General features: G+C 43.9%; 2 protein-coding genes across 3 annotated transcripts; one reads left to right on the top strand and one right to left on the bottom strand.

Moving 5' to 3' along the window:
- Positions 1-322: 322 nt before the first annotated feature.
- Positions 323-2,385, bottom strand: dlx3b (distal-less homeobox 3b). Its single transcript, XM_061264285.1, has 3 exons — positions 1,877-2,385; positions 1,580-1,764; positions 323-1,166 (listed from the first exon to the last, which is right to left on the bottom strand). Exons 1-3 carry the CDS (start codon positions 2,226-2,228, stop codon positions 846-848), a joined length of 858 nt encoding a protein of 285 aa, XP_061120269.1. The 5' UTR covers positions 2,229-2,385; the 3' UTR covers positions 323-845.
- A 5,081-nt stretch (positions 2,386-7,466) lies between these two features.
- On the top strand, positions 7,467-18,770 carry itga3b (integrin, alpha 3b). 2 transcript variants are annotated; one of them, XM_061264280.1, is made up of 26 exons: positions 7,467-7,784; positions 11,406-11,533; positions 11,607-11,689; positions 11,781-12,030; positions 12,111-12,233; positions 12,417-12,621; positions 12,956-13,149; positions 13,499-13,587; positions 13,651-13,787; positions 13,857-13,943; positions 14,014-14,081; positions 14,143-14,288; positions 14,361-14,507; positions 14,590-14,687; positions 14,763-14,931; positions 15,037-15,108; positions 15,177-15,256; positions 15,346-15,423; positions 15,505-15,607; positions 15,784-15,960; positions 16,531-16,644; positions 16,723-16,836; positions 16,915-17,013; positions 17,085-17,210; positions 17,328-17,483; positions 18,020-18,770. In XM_061264280.1, exons 1-25 carry the CDS (start codon positions 7,609-7,611, stop codon positions 17,436-17,438), a joined length of 3,174 nt encoding a protein of 1,057 aa, XP_061120264.1. In that variant the 5' UTR covers positions 7,467-7,608; the 3' UTR covers positions 17,439-17,483; positions 18,020-18,770. The 2 variants fall into 2 exon arrangements, with proteins under 2 accessions (XP_061120264.1, XP_061120266.1); XM_061264282.1 differs by lacking the exon at positions 7,467-7,784 and adding an exon at positions 10,984-11,087.
- The last annotated feature ends 214 nt before the right edge of the window (positions 18,771-18,984 follow it).

The raw sequence follows: 18,984 nt of genomic DNA, 5'->3' as shown, positions 1-18,984 counted from the left end.
CTAAACAAAAAAAGAAATAAAAATAAAGCAAGGAACAAATGTGACATCAGCGAAGTTGTTTTGAATCTGCTTTTAAATTTACGGGACAACTAAAAACAATGACTGTGCTTTTAATTTAAAATTTTGAATTGAGTGGCCACTCGTCGGACATTACATTAGGTACACCTGCACAATCTAAACCGTTTTATTATTTTGCTATTTTCCCCCCCTCAAACTAAAATTTGATGACAATATTTTATAAACACACGACTTAAATATTATTAAATGACTACAATTAAAAAAAAATAATAATAATCACCATATAAAGGGGCTGAACACAACGTGCAATTAACATTTTTATTCAAAGGACAAGAAGGCAACGAGTGAGCAAACGACATGAATATAAAATGACTTCTACAGGGAGAACCACAATCGTGTCGCTCCAACAAATATGATCAAAATAGTGGTTCTATATCAACACGTATTTACAGCCTTTGACGCTTTGTACAAATCCTTATAAATATAACCTGAGTTTAATTAATGTGACGCTTGGCATGAGTTATTGAAAGTAGGGAAATTATTTCTGTCATTGCGTGGTTACACTAACAAAAATAACGTTGCGTATCTTAACAAAAAGAGAACATGGGGAATATAACAGAGGTGATAAATTATTTAAAATAAAATAAAAAAAAACACGTCAGATGTCCTTTAAATACGTCGCTACAAGTGATCACAAATCCCTTTTTGTGAATGGAACAAGAAAATGTTCTGGTGTGGATGACTGGATCATCTTCAGGCTTGTTTCCGCTCCAATGCATTTTTTGGTAGACCTTGATGATTTAAAAAAAAAAAAAAGTCTTGGCGTGTTAATAAACAGCTCCCACGCTCTGTGGCGGGACGGGGTGGTGCACGGTGCCCGGATGCTGTAAGTGGGATCCCTGCTGGTACCAGTGGTTGCTATAATCGTCCATGTATGGCGGCGAGGAGCTATGCGCCGGCTGCGGCACCTGAGCTCTGCTGAGGGGGGTGCCGCTTTGGGGGGTGCCGCTGTCCCAGGCGGCGGCGGGGGAGGGCGGCGAGTTGCACGCCATGGAGTCGCTGGCGTTGGGGCTGTGGTCTAGGGGCATCTCGCCGTTCTTGTACAGCTTCTTGAATTTGGATCGCCGGTTTTGGAACCAAATCTTGACCTGAGAAAGAGATAGAATGCTTTAAAATGAGTTTGCACACGTTTAAGGGCCACAGTGTTGTTTAAAAAATAAAAAGTGACTGAAGCCAAAATGTCAATAGCAATAAATGATCAAATTATAAGTTAAGGCTAAGTTTTGCTGATTGTTTTTCCTACATTTGACAAGAAATAAATAAAAGTTTAAGAGTTCCTCAACTTTAAAGATGATCAAATCTGCACATTATTTTGGTTTGCTTAACTCATTTTGTATTTGTAGCTTCAACTTAAATGACTGTTTTAGTCCCCCCCTTCCCAAAAAATATTTTTTGAAATTATTATTATTAATTTTTACATCACATCCAGGAAATCCAGGTTCCCCCCACCACTTTTTTTTTTTTTTTTTTTTAATATTCTCCATTGCTCCGGGTATCTTACCTGTGTTTGGGTCAGTCCCAGTTGAGCCGCGAGTTCGGCTCTCTCGGGGAGAGCCAGGTACTGCGCCTTTTGGAAGCGCCGCTGGAGAGCAGCGAGCTGATAGCTGGAATAGATGGTTCGGGGTTTGCGGATCTTTTTCGGTTTGCCGTTCACCATGCGGACCTCCGGCTCTGGCTCTTCTTTAACTAAAATATCAAAGCAACAAATGGGAATCACATTTAAATGGAAATAGTAATAATCAGCCCTTGTGAACCACTAAACCTGCTTTTTTTTTTTCTTCAGTGGTCATTTCCTTACCTGAGCTGGGAGGTGATGCCTGCAGGTGATCTCTGTTATAATGTCCGTACTGTCTGTAGCTGTTCGTGTAAGGGTACTCTGATTTGGTGGCGTACACTCCAGCGGCTCCCATTCCGTTCAGGTTAAACTGGTGGTGATGATGGTAAGAGTTCATGGGCTGTCCGTACGCTTGAGCCTGGTAGTACTCGGGATGGCCGTGGGCCGACTGCGCCGTGCTGTAGTAGCCCATGTCCGTCACGGAGGACTCAGGCAGAGTCGGAGAGTCCTTGGAGCTCGGGTGGGAGCTCATAGATCCGGGAAGGTCGGTCAGAATACTGGAGATTTTCTTCTCGTAGAGCTGCTCGGTACTCATGCTTGTGTGGAAGGGGGGGATGGGTTGGGAGGGGGGACTCCCTCGCTGGGATAAATCCACGCGTGGATGAAGGAAGAGAGCTTCTTTCAGGGGCAAAGTCCACTTAAAGTCTTGTAGCTGCAAGAACTTGCTTGTGGCATGACTGGGTGTCTGTGACATGAAGTTATAGAGAAATGGGTGGGATGCTGCGCTCCTATTGGCTCCACTGCACCCTCCACCACTACCCCACACTACTCCCCCCCCCCCCCCCCCCCCTCCCTGCAGGCTTCAAGTCAAGCGCGCCCGCACGCAAACGTCACCGTCTTGAATTTTTGAGTTTTTAATGATGCATTTGCATTTACCTGTTCGCGGTGAGAAATCACAACATTCGAAGTTCTTTCGGGACTTCGTCCAACCTGTTAATTCTAATTCTGTCTTTCCTTTTCACAACTTTAAAGGTAGTAGTCTGTTCTTGTTTGTTTTTTAAGAGACTAATCCCATCACCAGACTGTCTCCTTAATGTTTTTATGCAATGTTTTTCCAGGACATCACACTTGAGTTCATTTAAATGAAAAGGCACCCTGCTGCCTGGTATTGTCATTCAAAAGTGTTTGGAGAGGCCCAAGAGTCAACTGCTGGAGTGAGAAAAAGCTAGGAAGGATAGGTTAAAAAAAAAGGTTGCTTCAGCTGATGCATCCCCCAGGGTGAATTCCTCTGCAGTGTGTTTTGCTTTTTTTCTGGGGTGTGGGTGGGACAAATGGACGTGTTAGAAAGGTGGAATGGTTATATAATGTTGATTGAGTTTAGTTAATAATATTTTTTTTAAAGCTAAATTTAATTCTGAGTACTATTGTTATTTTCATGGTGAAATACTGACCTGCAGCACACTCCACTAATTGTGATAAATATAACTTTATTGTATGTGCGTAAATTAGATCAACTATACTTAAATATAACACACTCGGCACTCTTTTTCTTAATAATCTCGTCCATTATTCTTAAACAACAACAATCGTTACGTGTTGCTTTGTCAACTCTTTCATGATACTCTATCGCCCTCTGTTGGTGGATTAGCGCAGTGCAACTTCACATGAAGTGGAGCATGTTTGCGTCACTGTTTATAGTTCGGTGTTCGAAAGTGATCTTCTTGTGCAGGTGCCATGGACCTGTTATCCACATCTAGGAACTATTTTAAATGATGCGGTAAAACCAACCAACATCACAAACATTTGTTGAGTAGTCTACAAATTTTAGAAAAATTTTACTTCTCGGTTTAATGTCATGTATCATTAAAAAAAATAATGTGCAATCTGACCCGAAGAGAAAATACTGATGGCGATGTCTAAAAATGAATAAAAACAGTAAAGTCACAGAAAATTTAAGTGCCCATTCACACTCATATCCAGTAGATGGCGCAAATGGACCAAATATAGAGTTGAACCAATGCGCCAAGCCAAACAATGCATTCATTCTTAAACTAGTAAAATTAAGTTTATAAATTAAACAAGCAAGAAACAAAACCCTAAAACTATTAAAACAACTATTAATTGAACCTTCAACGGGCAGATGATTACTCTCAGTTGACCCCCCTAAAAACACAGTCCAACCATGACCTTGAACGATAAAGATTATATTTATAAAAAATTCCACCGGGGAACAAAATCTCTCTCTCTCTCTCCTCCCATATCTTCTATTTTAAAATCCCAACCTTCTGCATTCCACTTTCAATTGCATCTCCTTCAGGCTCTCTCATACTTGGCCTGCAGGTAAAAATATGGCTGCAGGTTTTATTGCGCCATATGAGGGGCTTACGGTTATTATGGGGAAGTACTGAACACATATTGCGTCATAACATAAATTCCTTGCACCTGTCTTTTATTGTTTTATTGAAAAATAAGTCAGCTTTAATAATCCACATGCTACGCAGAATCCAGGATGTTTACACGTTGCAATTACGAGCGGATGACGGCCACACAATCGCTTCCTATACTACGACGCAATTCCTTCGCCCTTTGAAAACTTCAAGCGAGTCCTGGTAATGAATGGCCACGGGCTAGTTGAAGTTGATCTGATTGAATGGGAGTCAGGCTCTCTGCTGAGTGTGTGTGTGTGTGCGTGTGTGTGTGTGGGGGGGGGGGGGGCGTATCGCTCCTCTTCACCCCCCCCCCTCATCACCCCCTTCTGACCCGAGATAAAACGATGAGCTTCTAATTAAACAGAATTCTTTTTCTCTTCTCAGGTGGCTCGTGTGTTTCGCAGTAATCCGGATCAGAGGTCCAGGTAAGACTTTTGCATTGAGTGTTCCTGCCAGGACCCTGCAGCTGCCCACACAGTCAAAAATAGAACACAGATGTATGTATCCACATGTTAAAGGTCATGCCCTGTCCAAACAAGCGTGACATAAACATCTCCGCAACGGCTTAATGCTCCCCTCGCGGGCCACTTCAACTCTTCTGTGAGCAAGAGTTACAATTATTGCACTTAGTTCTTCTCCGTATTCTTCTACATTGCTGCGGCCAGAAGACTGCCTCGTGAAATTCTCTTTATTGGAACCTCTACAAATTCCAACCCATCTCTCTTGAGTGCTAATTTAATCTCGGTCTTCGTTCCCAGGAACATCTTGGCCCCTCACCCCCTTGTTAGCATCCCATTTAGGGATTATCCCAGTAAAAAAAAAAAAAGTGTAAACGTGGTGACATTTGGATTCTTATTGATGTTGTCTCTCCAGTGGTTCAGGAAACTCCACCCTGAATCTGAGCATGTTTCGACTCGGGACAGGATGTAATTGCTCTCGAGCGACTTGGGAACATTTTGGTAACACTGTCCAGGAGAAACTTCTTAAAGACAAGTATGAAGAGTAATGTGAAAATTAACTTGCCATTTGAAACTTTTTTTTTTTCCCCCCAGTCACACATCCACCTTGTCATTTGCTAGCCTTGTAAAAACAGCTAGCAATCAATCCGGGCATGCCTGAGCTTGGCCCATGTTGGGAGTTCCCGTTCTACCACCCTTTTTTCTCTTGGAAAAAAACCCATCCAATTTGGAAATATGGCAAAGTGTGACTAAAAACACTATTTGCTATTCTCAGGCAGGTGATGATGACTTCAAGTGCTCGTCCAGGATAAAAACAACCCACGAGGACTAATGACTTTTTCAGCCTAGAATAGTCGCTCCTCACAGGGGGGTGCACAGAAAGAAAAAAAAAACGATCTGAAGGAAGAGTGGTGAGCGATGGGACCCAAATCTGTCCCCACATGTGAAGTTGCTAGAGCTGCGCCTTAAGTAAACATTGCAGGACGTGAAGTCATTGTGTGGGCTTCACGCTGGGCTTGTTAAGTATCAAGTTCTGAGGCAACCACGACGACGTTGACCTTTCAATAAAGCAAATTGTTGCGAAGGTGACGAGAACACGGCGAGAGTGTACGTGACGAAGAAACGAAAGGTCAAGATGGTGGCATGACCACCCACTCCTTCTACTTTCTTTTGGGTTAACTAGTTTGTTCACAGCCCCAAAAAAAACTCCCCCTCGCAATCTACAGTGTGATTCATTTAGAATAAGAGAAGGAGGAATTTGGTCTTGAGCAACTCCCCTAATGATTAAACACCGCCTTCAAAGCGCCATAGCACTTTTTTTTTTTTTTCTTACAATAAATCATTAACTCATGACACATTCTTTTCACTGGTAATGCAGAGGTGGGTAGAGAATCTATTGTCTGGTTTTTGCGCTTTGTGTCCAACCGAACATTTGACCTCATTTTCATATTAGAAAATAGTCCAATAAATTACAATTATACCCAAATATGAACGATAAGTGTTGAAAACTGATCTTCAAAGTGTGTTGTTCTTTAGGGGATCCACAGGGTTCAATTCTAGGGCCTTGTTCTTTTTGTATTTGCCGACTGAGGGTTTCATGTTGAGAAAACATTGAATTTCCTTTTTAGATTTGTGCTGCTGAAAAATAAATATGCCTTCGCCTCAAAATCTCTTATGATAAATAAATGAATCCTAATTTATTGGCCAAGGATTTATTTATTTAAATTGGAAACTGCTCATTTGTAACCAGAAAAACGTTGACCCTGAGATTGTTTTTATGGTCTGACTTGTACCTTGTACTGTAGTAATAACACAAGATGTTTTGTTTCCACAACATGCTGAGTGTGTCCCACTGACTCCCAGCTCTCTTTTTCCGTCAGGCCCAAAGCTAAACCCAAAAACAGGTGCCACTGGACAGTGGGAGAGTTCCGAGCCACACCTTCCTCCTCAGGCTAAACATTCCTGGCTTTTCGCAAACCTGAAGAGCAAGTGAGAGACCTTGTAAGAATCCCCAAAATACATTTTTAATTGGCGTTTGGATTATGAAAAAAAAAAAAATCTCCACTCAAGGACTCCCAGAATCTTTGAGAACCTGTGCAAAATGCATTTCACCTTGCTCTCATCTCATTGCATGCAAACCAAGAAGGAACTGGCAAATTATTAGATTGAGCACATTCATCTTTGATGATTTTCTCCTGCAATTCGATTTCATCCATGTCAGCCTGATCGAGTTACAAGCGACGAATACTGACTGCACTATGCCTGAAATTCTGTTTGTGTTGCAGTCCCGACCCGCATTTGATCGCCATTAGCCCGCAACAAGTGGCGGGCTCGCTTCGCAAAATGAAGTTTGATTCCTGCGGAAAGGTCACCCGAGCCCAGTGAGACTCCTGGTTGAAGTTTAAACGGGCCACGCTATCTTCCTGTTGTCCAGAACATACTGGCTTCATAGCAACCACCGGCGCCATGGCAACGGGCGCCTATGTCATCGCGGAGGGGCGACGACTCGGCGAGCGAGTGCGTGCTGTGTTTCACATCCATCCAATGTCCTACCGGCTTTATCATTCTCCCTCCTCTAGTTATTGCCGATTAAAATTCATAAGTGAGCAGGAAGGGTCAATTAAAGATTATTTCTTCAGTCTGTGAAAAAAAGAAAGACAGGAAGCTGGGAGATACAGTCAATTGCAAATTACATTCCACATTCAGGATGTTGCCAGTCTACACACTCGCCATGTTGTGTTGATAATCAATACAGAAATGTAGACGGGATTTTGAGTCAGAAAAAAACTTTGGCTGCCCCCATCAAATTCTCTGTTAGGGGATTAAGGGTTTAATCACTTGTGCGACCGATAGGTGGGCAGAGGCACAGAGCTCATGTGGAGGTGGGCCGCTTGGGTATTAGTGGGAGAGAGAGAGAGAAGGGAGGGGGGAGAGCGAGCGAGCGAGCAAGCGAGCGAGCAAGCGAGCGAGCGAGCGCTCACCTTCTCAATGAGTGTGCGAGCGCGCGTGGAGATTGCAGCTATTACGTTGGGAAGGTCCCTGCTGTCTTTTACCTATCGGCGAGGACCTGCCGCTCCAAACAAACAAAATGACCCCGAGGCTACTTTTTTGCACATTGCTGCTTTTTGTCCACGCAGCTCCCGTGTGCCGTGGATTCAACGTGGACGAGCGTTTCCCGGTGATCAAAGAGGGGAAAACCAAAGGGAGCTTCTTTGGATTGTCTGTAGCCATGCATGAACAGACGGAGGGCTCCAGGAAATACCTGTAAGTTACTTTTTTCTTTTTCTGGTTCGATGGTTAGTGGCTTGGAAACAACTGACACCTGCTTTGACCCAGTGGGCGGAACCAGATACTACCGCCTTACAGCTGACTGAGCACGTAGAAAAGCAGCCGTATTCTTTTCCACTACTAAACTGTTGTGAGAAAAAACACATTCTCTGTTTATAAGTGATTGAAATGTATGATTAAAAAAAAAAAACAATGGGGCCTTTTAAGGTTTAAATGAAATGACTTCATTTGGGTGAGATTTTTTTTTTTCCGTAGCTGCAGGTAAAACAGCTGGGCTCGGTAAATCGTCCCGCCTCAGGCAAAAGTGGAGTGTTTGCGTGTCTTAGCTCCTCTTTGTGCATATTCAGCCATTCTGGAGTCCACACAAACGTAACGTGTAACCTGTGCGACAATACTCACAGGCATATATTCTTTATCCTCCTTTGAAATGAAAGCCACCGTTCTTTCTAAAGTGTAAGAGACATGCACACTATTCTTCCAAATGAATGATGTCATTGTTTATTTAATGTCAGAACCTGAACCCCGGTCAATTACAGTGCCCCCCACTGTTATCTACGTCCCGCCTCCACTTTGAGGAGTCGACAAAAAGTGGCAAACCGATACACGTTGCCTTTCCGAGCGGAAGATTATTAGCATCACTGTCTCATTTCAGTGAAGCGGGACAAAGATGTGCATTAGCGGGAGAAGAATGAAGACCAGTGTCCATATGCGATCGATCGAGTCGCACACATCCTCAGTGGACTGACACTCAAGAAGTGGACCACATGGCACGGAGGAGGGTCCCCGCAACTCCTCCGACTAAATATATGATGACACTTGTTTTTAGTTTCATCCTATTGAGTGCACTTTTAGAAAAATACAAGCGCATGAACCAGCTTCAACAAGTCCTGCCACTTAAAAAGTGGGCATGAGTCAGACGGGATGAAAGTCAAGACACGACCGACACTCCCACTTTGGCAATAAAGTAAATGCAATGAACCCTTGACACCGTTAAGCTTGAATCTAGTATCTTGGCTCTGTGGGGACAGTTTTTGGACTAGCTTGAGGTCAAAGTTGGACTACCTGAGGCTGGATTGTACAGGTCCACTAGCAGTCGCCTATTCAAGTCTCCTCGGTGGGCTTTTTTTGTTCTCTTTTGTAGCCAGGAGGAGGGACCGGGCAGTCAGCTGGCCACCTATTGGCTCTTCCAGTCCCCTGACCCCACGGTATGTGTGGAATGTATTAGCCTTCTGTGCACAGTCACAACCTGCCAGGTTTCAGGTTGAGACAAGACAGGAGTCATGGTGATGATCTGTCGGGAATTCACTCCATTTCCTAACAGAGACCATTCTTTCAATTTGTCATCAAGACCCCCCCAAAAAATCTCCAAATTGAAATTTTTTAGTCTTTTTTTTTTCTTCACCTCTGTCTGACTTTATTAGCCCCGGGCCATAAAAGTCCGCCATTTAATTAGCTGGTGCCCCCCCCTTTTTTTTTTTTTTTTTCCTGTGAGAACAGATTAGGCAGGTCAAACAAACAAGCTCATGGTAAAAGGCTCCCTATTTATTGTGTGTGCCCATGTTTGTGTCCCAACTGAACGACGGCCTCTAATAACTTGCTGAAATGGATCCCAGCAGGATGTTGCGCCTCCTGCTATTCTCCACACAGAAGATTCTCCCAGTCTGAGGCTTTCATTACGGCTACCTGCAGAGCCGTAAGAGATCCTTTTCCTTTTTTGCTCCTGTGCGGAAAAGAACCCGGTGTAAGTTAGCTGGCCTCCGGGTGGATGAGGGTCACCTGTCACTAGAAAAACTATATGCTTCAATACCTCCCAAACCATTTTTCATCCTTGAAACGAGGGTTGGCTTACACACGGTATGGTTCTGTCAAGTTGTTTCATTTGTCGCTCCGGCTTCGAAATGAGTTTGTTTCACCGGTGGCAGATGGTGGGCTGCAAACAGGATGTTTGACCAGCTGAGTTAGCGTTTGACAAGGTGGGAACAACACAGGTATCCCATTTTTGTTGTCATAGGATGTGATTCATTTGATTTGATTCAAAGGTGTCCACACTTTATGAGCTCTTTTCCATCCCGCTCCTCGATTCAGTTTATTTTGTCGGCGGATGACTGGAAAGATTACATTTTTTGTGGTTGAAGGCCGCTGTCTGTGCGATAATCCCTTGTTATTGTGTGCCTGACCTTCAATTGAATTGAATGACTTTGAAGATTGTATCGTTCCCTCCGAGCCAAGAGGTTTTCACACCGTTGCCAACTTCCTCTTCACGTTTTCATATTTCAGCATTGTGTGACGTAACATCAGAATCAGTGATCACCATTTCAAAACCATACGATTTTATTTTATTTTTCTGCAGGTCCATTTTAATTCTTGAAGGTTGTGTTATTAGATAATAGAAGAGTTTGGAGCACGGCGACATGTTTATACGACGGGGCCGAGGTCAGATCCGAGTGCGGCTGATTGATGGGTCGAGGCCTGGGTAGTAAGAATAGTCACGACTGCTATATAAATGGTGTCCTCTTAGTCGTGATGTGAAGAATGCAGCAACTCTCACCTCATCTGGGCGTGTAAGCCACAATAAATGGGAGTTCACGTCACTTGCTGAGTAGCAGAGGGCAGATTTCAACACGTCCCGTCTACTCAGTTGGAATGCAGGCGCTCGGTGCCCGCTCGCCATCCCTCCCATGAGGTCTTGTCAGCGTCTTTATGAGGAGGTGATGAGCTGGCAAGGGAGGCAAACATGCATTGTTTGACTCACCGTTGTCATGGCTGAGTCAGGACAGCTCTGGAAGTTGTTTATTGCTACTTTGTGTGTTACATTAGCTCGGTGGTGTCAATGACAGGAGAAATGTATTCAACACAGAACGCGGATTCCCCACATTCTATAACTCAGCAATGTCTACAAACTTTCATGGAATCTCATTTATCGGAGACTCCAATCAACGCTGGCGGCCATCTTGGCTCCAGCTAGTTGTCATCGCCAAGGCCAGATAATTGTTTCAGGGCTGATCATATCCTTCTTGTGGTAGTGACAGGATAGTTGGAACTTGTTTGCATTCAAATTCCTTTTTGCGTTTTATTGCTTTGTAATCTAAAAAAATAAAAATAGATGTCTTTTCCCACAAAAGCGAGGATGTAGTGTCTAGCTTTTGCTGATAAGATTGCAGGTGTCTATGGGGGCTTTTTTTTTTTTTTTATGAAACTGCAAACAGACATCTCACTTTGGTCGCTTGACTTTTTTTCCTCCCTCCACGCATGATTAAACAGCTCAGCCGCCATAAACAGGTTTGTCCTCGCTTTCTTTCTACAGATAATAAATGTGGCGCTGACGGTCAATGAATAGTGTGTCCACCGCCATTTCAAAGGTCGCTGTGTTAAAAGGCGTGTCGAAATGTACACGGCAAAAAGATTTTCACACGCCATTCAGGTTTTTTTTTTCTCCAAATCTAGTTTTGCCACCCTTTCGTGAGGATTTTCTTTTCTGCACGTGGCTCATTTTTCACGCTGCTATCGTTTTGTATACAATCATACACCATGACAAGACTGCGATGTAATCTTGTCATCTTTATCTGTGTGTGTCTGCTTGTGTGTGTGTGTGTCCAGGCTTCTCGCAGGAGCACCCAAAGAGAAATCCTTATCGCTGACAAATGTCAATGAAACAGGTGCTGTCTACTCCTGCCCCATAACTACAGACGCCTCGGATTGTTCCAGAATGGACCTGGTCAGCTCGAGTGAGTAAAGAGAAGAGTTACCATCAAGGACGTGATTGACAAGTGGCTTTTTAATAGTGTCACGCATTTACAGCTGACCCGTCGGAGATGGTGGAGGGCATGTGGCTCGGCGTGACCGTGGCCAGCCAGAGAGTCCAGTCGTCCGGACGCGTACTGGTGAGACGGCGGCCATCTTTTATTGTCTCCCATTCAATGCGGTCACAAAATCACAGTGTCCATACACTTGTGTGTGTTCTTTGGTGTGCAGGCTTGCGGCCATCGCTACATCAAGATCTTCGGAAGTGGCTCAGGGGAGCAGCGGCGGATGATCGGAAAGTGCTACGTGAGGAGCAACGACCTGACCTTTGACCCCAATGACGACTGGCAGACTCACACCTACGAGGTGTGCGACCCCACCTCCGAAATGAAAGACGAAGGCATGTGCAACATGGGCATCTCGGGCGGCATGACGGAAGACGAGCTCTACTTGGGCAGCCCGGGTAGCTACTTGTGGCAAGGTGAGTCCCGGCCGGCCGGGAATACAATGGATTATTCTCACGGTGTTTTGCTTGAAGAATAACTTTTCTGTTTCCTCTAGGAAATGTACATGTGATATGGAGAAATCCTGATCCTGCCAATTCATGGGACTCCATCGAAAAAGACTTTGGCTCTCTGAAAAAACAATATAATCTGAAAAAACAATATAAACTCTACTATATGGGTAAATGTTTGTTTCATACGTCTTTTAATTTGTCTGAATTTTTTTTAAATTCATTATAGCTCAATTAGGAAATTTATTGAGGGGCATCAAGGATTTTTTTTGTAATAAAATACAAATAATAATTATTATTATTACACCCTGGAGTTTTAAATATAGGTCCAATTTAAAATCTTTGCCCTGCAGGTTATTCCGTCCTTGAAGAGAAGCGCCTGCTGAGTATTAACGACTACACAGTGGTGACGGGATCCCCCAGGTATGAGTCCAAGGGTTCCGTGGTTCTCGGGGTGAAGACTGACAACAACATCGAGACGGCGCTCATCATCCCTGGTGAACAAGTGGGCTCGTATTTTGGGAGCAGTCTGGCTGTCGCCGATCTCAATAACGACAAGTACGTGGTCATAAAATCACAATATTTGATCTACATGTTACCAAAAAGTTCCAGACTAGGTTGATCTTGCAGTCATGTTATCTTTTGGCTCTCAAAGCCAGCCGGCACACTGCTTCATGGCCGTGACCTGTCGTGTTATGCGGAATGTGCGCTGAAGTACATCTAAGCAGAGTTGAAAAGCTGTCAGCAGCCCGTTCAAGGTGTTTGCTATGATATCATGGCCAAATCACCTTCTGCCTCTTCTTTTCATGCATGAATCAAACTTTATGGTGGCTGACAGTTGGGCACAAAAATTGACATTCTAAGGCAGATTTTTGTTTTCCTGTGTTTGCAGTTGGAACGACTTAATTGTTGGTGCCCCGTTTTACTTTGACCGCATGAAGGATGAAGGAGGAGCCGTTTATATCTACATGAATGAGAATGGCTCCTTCCAGAACGTTTCTACTATGGTGCTTAAGGGCCCCGCATCCTCCGCATTTGGCAACGCAGTGGCCGCCATTGGTGACATCAACCAGGACGGATTCCAAGGTGAGCAGATTAAATTTGTTAGATAATCTATTGTGCCAAATTAAAAGGAATTAACTGCTTACTGTGGTATTAAAACAAAATGTTTAATTTTTTTTGTAAACTAGTAAAATAAAAAATTGTTTGATTGGTTAATAGAACATGTCCTGAGTAATTTTATTAAATAAATGTTTCAGCATAGTAAATATTTTAAATATTATGTAAGATCAAAATAAGCAATTTTATTATTTAATACACTGTACAGCATAATTAGTCAATTTAAAACGACTAGTGGAGCACTAACCTGTGCATAACAGTGTCAAACCGCCCTCTACTGGCCTTTTGTTGTCATTACATGTCTTTGCATCTGCAGACTTTGCCGTGGGAGCTCCATTCCACGGCACGGGCAAGGTTTATATCTGGATGGGAAGTAAAGAGGGAGTCTCGGCACAACCCAGCCAGGTAATGTGGAGAACACTTCAAGCTCTTCATGCCCGCTGTCAACATTTTATCTGCCCTTGAAAGGTGATCGAGGGCAAGTCGGTGGCTGACGGAGGATTCCAAACGTTTGGCTACTCCATCAATGGAGGCATGGACATGGATGACAACAGCTACCCTGACATTTTGGTGGGCTCCCTGGACGACCGCATCGCCCTGCTAAGGTGGGATATTTGTATAAAAGTGATGTTAAATATTTATCCTGCTTATTTGTTTTTATTTATTTATGACAGGACTCGGCCTGTCGTCCACTTAACTAAGGACTTCAATGTGGAGCCAAAGATTGTGGATCCTAATCAGTGCCAAGGGAGTTCACCATGGTGAGCGAGCATCAAGGTCAAAGTGGATCTTCAAGTGTTTGTAATATATTTGAATTTCTTTCTTTCCCAGCATCGTGGCCACTATCTGCGTGTCTTTCACCTTAAGTAACGGCAACAGAAACTTCAAGAAAAACATCGGTAAGTCACAAATGTTAGCGTGTCTCACCTGAACATAAACACACTTTTGATCACGTGGCAGTGGTGAAGTACACAGTGGAGGCCGACATTGATAGGAGAAGGAGCCCCCGGGTTCGTTTCCAGGAAAGCGGTGGTGACACGTATACGGGCCTGTTGACCCTGCCAGACTCACAAATTCAGTGTCATGAACTCAGCTTGAATGTTGTGGTACGTTCTTTATATGGTTCTCAGAATGAGATCCTTTTGATATAGATTGTCATTTTAAACATTTATTCTAAGGCCCCTGTGAGGGACAAACTGGAGCCAGTGGTCTTTTCCCTCAACATGTCCTTAGATGAACAAAAACCCAAAACAAGACGCGCCATTCAGAACCTGGACTCATTTGCCATTCTCAGTCAAGGCCAGAAACTCACCCAAAGAAGTGAAGTAAGGTTCAAAGTGCATACAAGGTCGTATTACACTAATGCTACCGCATGCATTCTCAATCTCAAACCTGCTTTGTTACCAGATTAACTTCCAGAAGGAGTGCGGCTCCGACAACAAGTGCACCAGCAACCTGCAGCTGACGGCCCATTTTGCAGACAATAAGAAAAACCCCTTTCCACGGTGATGAAAAAAAAAAAAAAAATTAATTACAGCAAAAAAAAAAAATGGAAGCTTCATGTTGGTTCCTGTTCCCAGGAAGGACAAATCCCAAATCCTCCAGTTTAACAGCAGTATGAAGATAATAAAGCTGATTGTGGAGGTGACTAACTTTCCCACAAGAGGGAAGCTAGCTGAGGACGCCCACCAGGCCATGCTCAACGTCACCATCCCCGAAGCGCTCAAATACTCTGCCGTCAGGTCCCAGGTATGGTCAACAGGGGGCAGCAGATGACACCGTAGCAACACTTACACATGCGCATGCATATGTTTATATTTAAATCTAAATAATTATTTTTTTTTGTTTGTTTAGGATCATGTTGAATGTCACTATGACGTCACCGTCCTTTGTGAATTGGGTAATCCACTCAAAGGCAAGGAAAAGGTGCGTCTGGGATTCCTTGAACTATTTTTTTGGCATCTTCTGAAAATTAAACCATTTTTTGTCAACAGGTATCACTCGTCTTGTGGTTGGAGACGTTAGGCATAGATTTGTACACGCAGGAGATCCAAATTCAGCTGCTGCTGTCGACGTAAGGGCTTAGATGTCGGCGCTATGACAATAATGATAAAAAATGAGAAGGGCTTGAATGAAGCGCTGTCATTTGATTGGTTTCTTTAGTCTCAGTGAGCAGAACGACCTGTTTCCTGTGCCAGTCAGCCTGCTGATTGAGAATACCATCCTCCCCTCCTTCTCCATGTGAGTCGCATAGAAAAAAAGAAAAAAAATCTTTATTTTTATCTATTTTTTTAATATTTTTTTTTAACTTTTTCCGAGCAGTGCAAATGCGCTCATCCAGACTAAATTTGGCGGCACGGTGATGGGCGAGTCGGCCATGGTGAATAGCAGCAACGTGGGAAGTCTACTGGAGTTCACCTTCAATGTGAGTCACCCTCAACCACTCAGCTCTACTCCCTCGTTGACGCCTTGGACTGTCAGATGGTTAATATTGTTTTGAGGAAACAAGTCATGGCTGTATGCGGGGGTGGATGCTATTTAGGTCTCAAGAGGAACTGTGGCTGTCCGTTCACTCCATGACTTTTTTGCCTCTATCACTAGGTTAACATGAGGGGGCTTCCCTTAGGGGACTTGGGGACCCTGGCTGTGGAGTTTGAGTGGCCCTTTGAGGCATCCAACGGGAAGTGGCTCTTGTACCTGACTCAGATTACCATTCAGGCTCAGTCCCAGAGCGAATGTCGACCGCCTGGAGACGTCATCAACCCGTTGAACTTAACTGTGAGCTTCCTTTTTTTTAGCTTTATGCCTGTGCGTCATTCATCCAGCCTTGAATCTAGATTTCAAACACCGTATCAAACTCATTTTACAACATCAACATAAATAGCTTTGAGACGATTTGATTTCCGCTAACAACCCAGGCTAAACTTAGCTTCTCCCCAACATATCAGATGTAGCATTCAGAGCATACAGTGCCTCCTTGATGTCAATTACTACTTTCCTATTAGCTAGGACCATCTCATAGAAAGACATCCTGATTATGAGATGCACATGTGCCTAATGTAGTGGCCGGTGTGAGATGTTTCCACTCTGCAATCCCACCGCATGCATGATGTGTTAATAGCAGTGGTGCGCCTGTCTGAGCAGTGGTTTTGAAAGTGCTTCATATGCAAAACAAAGAAAGTCCTTCGGGGAACAATGTCCGATTCACCACATTTGAGCCGCAAAATCGAAAATAGAAGTTGGGATTCTATTCTGAGAGGCTGATGGCTTCATCAAAGCCATTCATTTTGTTTCTGATGTCATGTCTCCTCCGTCTGCTCTGCTTCCTTCCCCGCGTTCCTTTTGCAGTTGTCAGAAAATGCAACGAAACGCGTCAAAAGGCAGATTGAGCCGGACGAGCAGACGGTTGAGCCGCAAGCGACCCTCTCGCTGCTCACGCCGCGAAAACAATCGGACCTGTTGGTGAGTTGAGTTGGTGAGTTGGCGAGTTCCCCCCCCCCCCCCCCTTCATGTTCTGACGTTTCCGCTCTGTGTTTTCAGGAATGCTCCAAGGGCACGGCGAGATGCGTGACCTTTACGTGTCCTTTGTTGAACATGACCAACACAGCCGAGATTCACGTCCGTGCTCGATTGTGGAACAGCACCATGCTGGAGGTACTTTCATCAGCTGCGACGAAAATATTTACACCAGAGCAATAACAAAGATAGAAATATATAACATGTGCCTTTCAGGACTTTGCCAATGCTTTGTGGATCAAAGTTGTAGGTAAAGCCACACTGAAACTCATGACGGACACCCCCACCCTGAAAATGGAAAGGCAGAGCACTCTGGTAAGGCACGTCAAGTCGACCGTCATTAACAGCTAGACTTAAAATGGCTGCCGTCTTTCACTCGGATGTAGTTCACGGTGGATATCGAACCGGAGGCTCGGGTGGAGACTCCTGATGAACTTCCTCTATGGATCATCATCTCTGCCATCGTAGCGGGCGTTCTACTTCTAGGAATCATCATTCTTATACTTTGGAAGGTGAGCCCACCCTGTCTATCAAGTGGACCAAGCACACCACTGACCTAGTTCTCAAAACTTCCCGGACACTCGCGCGGCCCGATCGAGTCTAACGTTTTCACGTCCACCTCCATGCAGTGTGGCTTCTTCCAGAGGGCCAGCAGGAGGGAGATGTATGAGGCCAAAGCCCAGAAGGCTGAGATGAAGATCCAGCCCTCTGAGACAGAGAGGCTGACTGAGGACTACTGAGACCCACTATGGGTCCACAACTGCACACACCAGTGGGGCTTTTGGGTAATAGAACCCCTGCCATGAATGGATTGAACTTTTCTAGTGATGGTCTCGCTCTTTCTGACGCCTTCGCTTCTGCGTAATTATGTCGTAATGTCAATTAACATCTCCTTGCTTCCTTTTCAGGCTGGAACTTAAGCTGCTTGTCATTGCGTGAATGCTGAGAGTTTTGCTCAAATGCACCAAAAAGTTGTTTCGTATTTAATTTTGTGGGAAAAAAAAGAAAAAAAGTTTAAATATTTACCTTTATTCAAAATAATAATAAGCTTGAAAATAATAATAAATGAACACTTTTATTATTTTCTCTACGGTAAAGCTCTCAGCATTTACATGCATTTTAATGGGAATGAGTGTTTTCTGTATACCTCGCTTGTGCTTTCTTTCCACGTTTTTCCCGAGTGGGGGTAGTCGGGGTCACCCCTCGCTCTTTCCCGACGCTCCGTCTCTGTAAAGAATCTAAATCTCCTAAATGTGGTTCTCAAGCCACCTTTAAATCTTCACTGGGCCTTAGTCTCTCGTGTCACTTCTTTTCTCCTCAGCTTGAATTCTTCAAGCGATCCCTCTACTACCGGATAATGCCAAAGTACCGCGGGGTGAAACTTCGCAAGGCCGATCGCTATCAGTTCAACGGGAGATTTCAGCCAGAGGAGCTACACCCAAAGTATTGGGTCACCAACTGGACGGAGACGCAACGTTTCTACTACTGACTGGCACACGGGCCAAAGAACACTGGACCCGGTCTGGAGGAAGTTTGGATAAAAAAAAAAAAAAAATCGTGATTTTGTCAATTTCTCCGTGCAATATATGGAACATTCTTGCCTCAGAGATTGTAATTGTTTCGTATTCTTACTGACTGCAGTGTTCCAAATTGAATATTGCCGCTTGTTTTGATGTTCAGGATTTGGTGTGGTAGTTTTCTTATTCTTTTTATTTCCCCGTGGTGACTTTTTTTTTTTTTTTTCTCACTGAAGCCGTGACTTTTTTTCCCATGATTTTAAACACAATAGTGCCTCGAGATACAAGCGACCTGAATGCCACATCAGACCGAGCGGCGATACTAATGTGTTGGATTCTCTCCAAGGCCTTGACTTGATGATTATTTATTATCGTTTTGTGTGAACATTGCAGATCACTTTAGGATGATCTCACACAGGGAGTCACAACACTGGATTCCGCAAAGCTCCATGTTGTGAAGAACCAGACAATGCTAAAATGTTTCATTGACTATTTGAATGAACTTATAGTGTACACTCACTGGGCACTTCTTATTTTAATACAAGGGAAATTATATGTTTGACTTGTTGATTAATTTTGCAAATTTACAAAAAATTGGGCTAATGTATTAGCCAGTGAGTGGACATCATTTGTTGTTTTATTTGTACGGGACTTTGGAATGCCGTCCAAGGCTTTTTGGGAAACTTTCAGCACCTGAAAGCAAGCTGGACTAAGAAGACATTGATTCAGTCGTCTCTGGTGGGACAAAATGTTGCCTTGCTGCTTTTGC

This window comes from Syngnathus typhle, linkage group LG18 (assembly GCF_033458585.1).
Source record: "Syngnathus typhle isolate RoL2023-S1 ecotype Sweden linkage group LG18, RoL_Styp_1.0, whole genome shotgun sequence".
NCBI classification, from domain to species: Eukaryota; Metazoa; Chordata; class Actinopteri; order Syngnathiformes; family Syngnathidae; genus Syngnathus; species Syngnathus typhle.
The sequence above is the reverse complement of the archived record's forward strand: the minus strand, read 5'-3'. Positions and strand labels throughout refer to the sequence as shown.

What these genes read in the sequence shown, in the direction of transcription:
- dlx3b (XM_061264285.1), bottom strand. Translation starts at nt 2,228, where the DNA reads ATGAGTACCGAGCAGCTCTACGAGAAGAAAATCTCCAGTATTCTGACC. An exon ending in GGCATCACCTCCCAGCTCAG is followed by an intron (nt 1,765 to 1,876) that starts GTAAGGAAATGA and finishes TTGATATTTTAG; the next exon opens with TTAAAGAAGAGCCAGAGCCG. An exon ending in TGGGACTGACCCAAACACAG is followed by an intron (nt 1,167 to 1,579) that starts GTAAGATACCCG and finishes TCTCTTTCTCAG; the next exon opens with GTCAAGATTTGGTTCCAAAA.
- itga3b (XM_061264280.1), top strand. Translation starts at nt 7,609, where the DNA reads ATGACCCCGAGGCTACTTTTTTGCACATTGCTGCTTTTTGTCCACGCA. An exon ending in AATGGACCTGGTCAGCTCGA is followed by an intron (nt 11,534 to 11,606) that starts GTGAGTAAAGAG and finishes ACGCATTTACAG; the next exon opens with CTGACCCGTCGGAGATGGTG. An exon ending in CAACCAGGACGGATTCCAAG is followed by an intron (nt 13,150 to 13,498) that starts GTGAGCAGATTA and finishes TTGCATCTGCAG; the next exon opens with ACTTTGCCGTGGGAGCTCCA.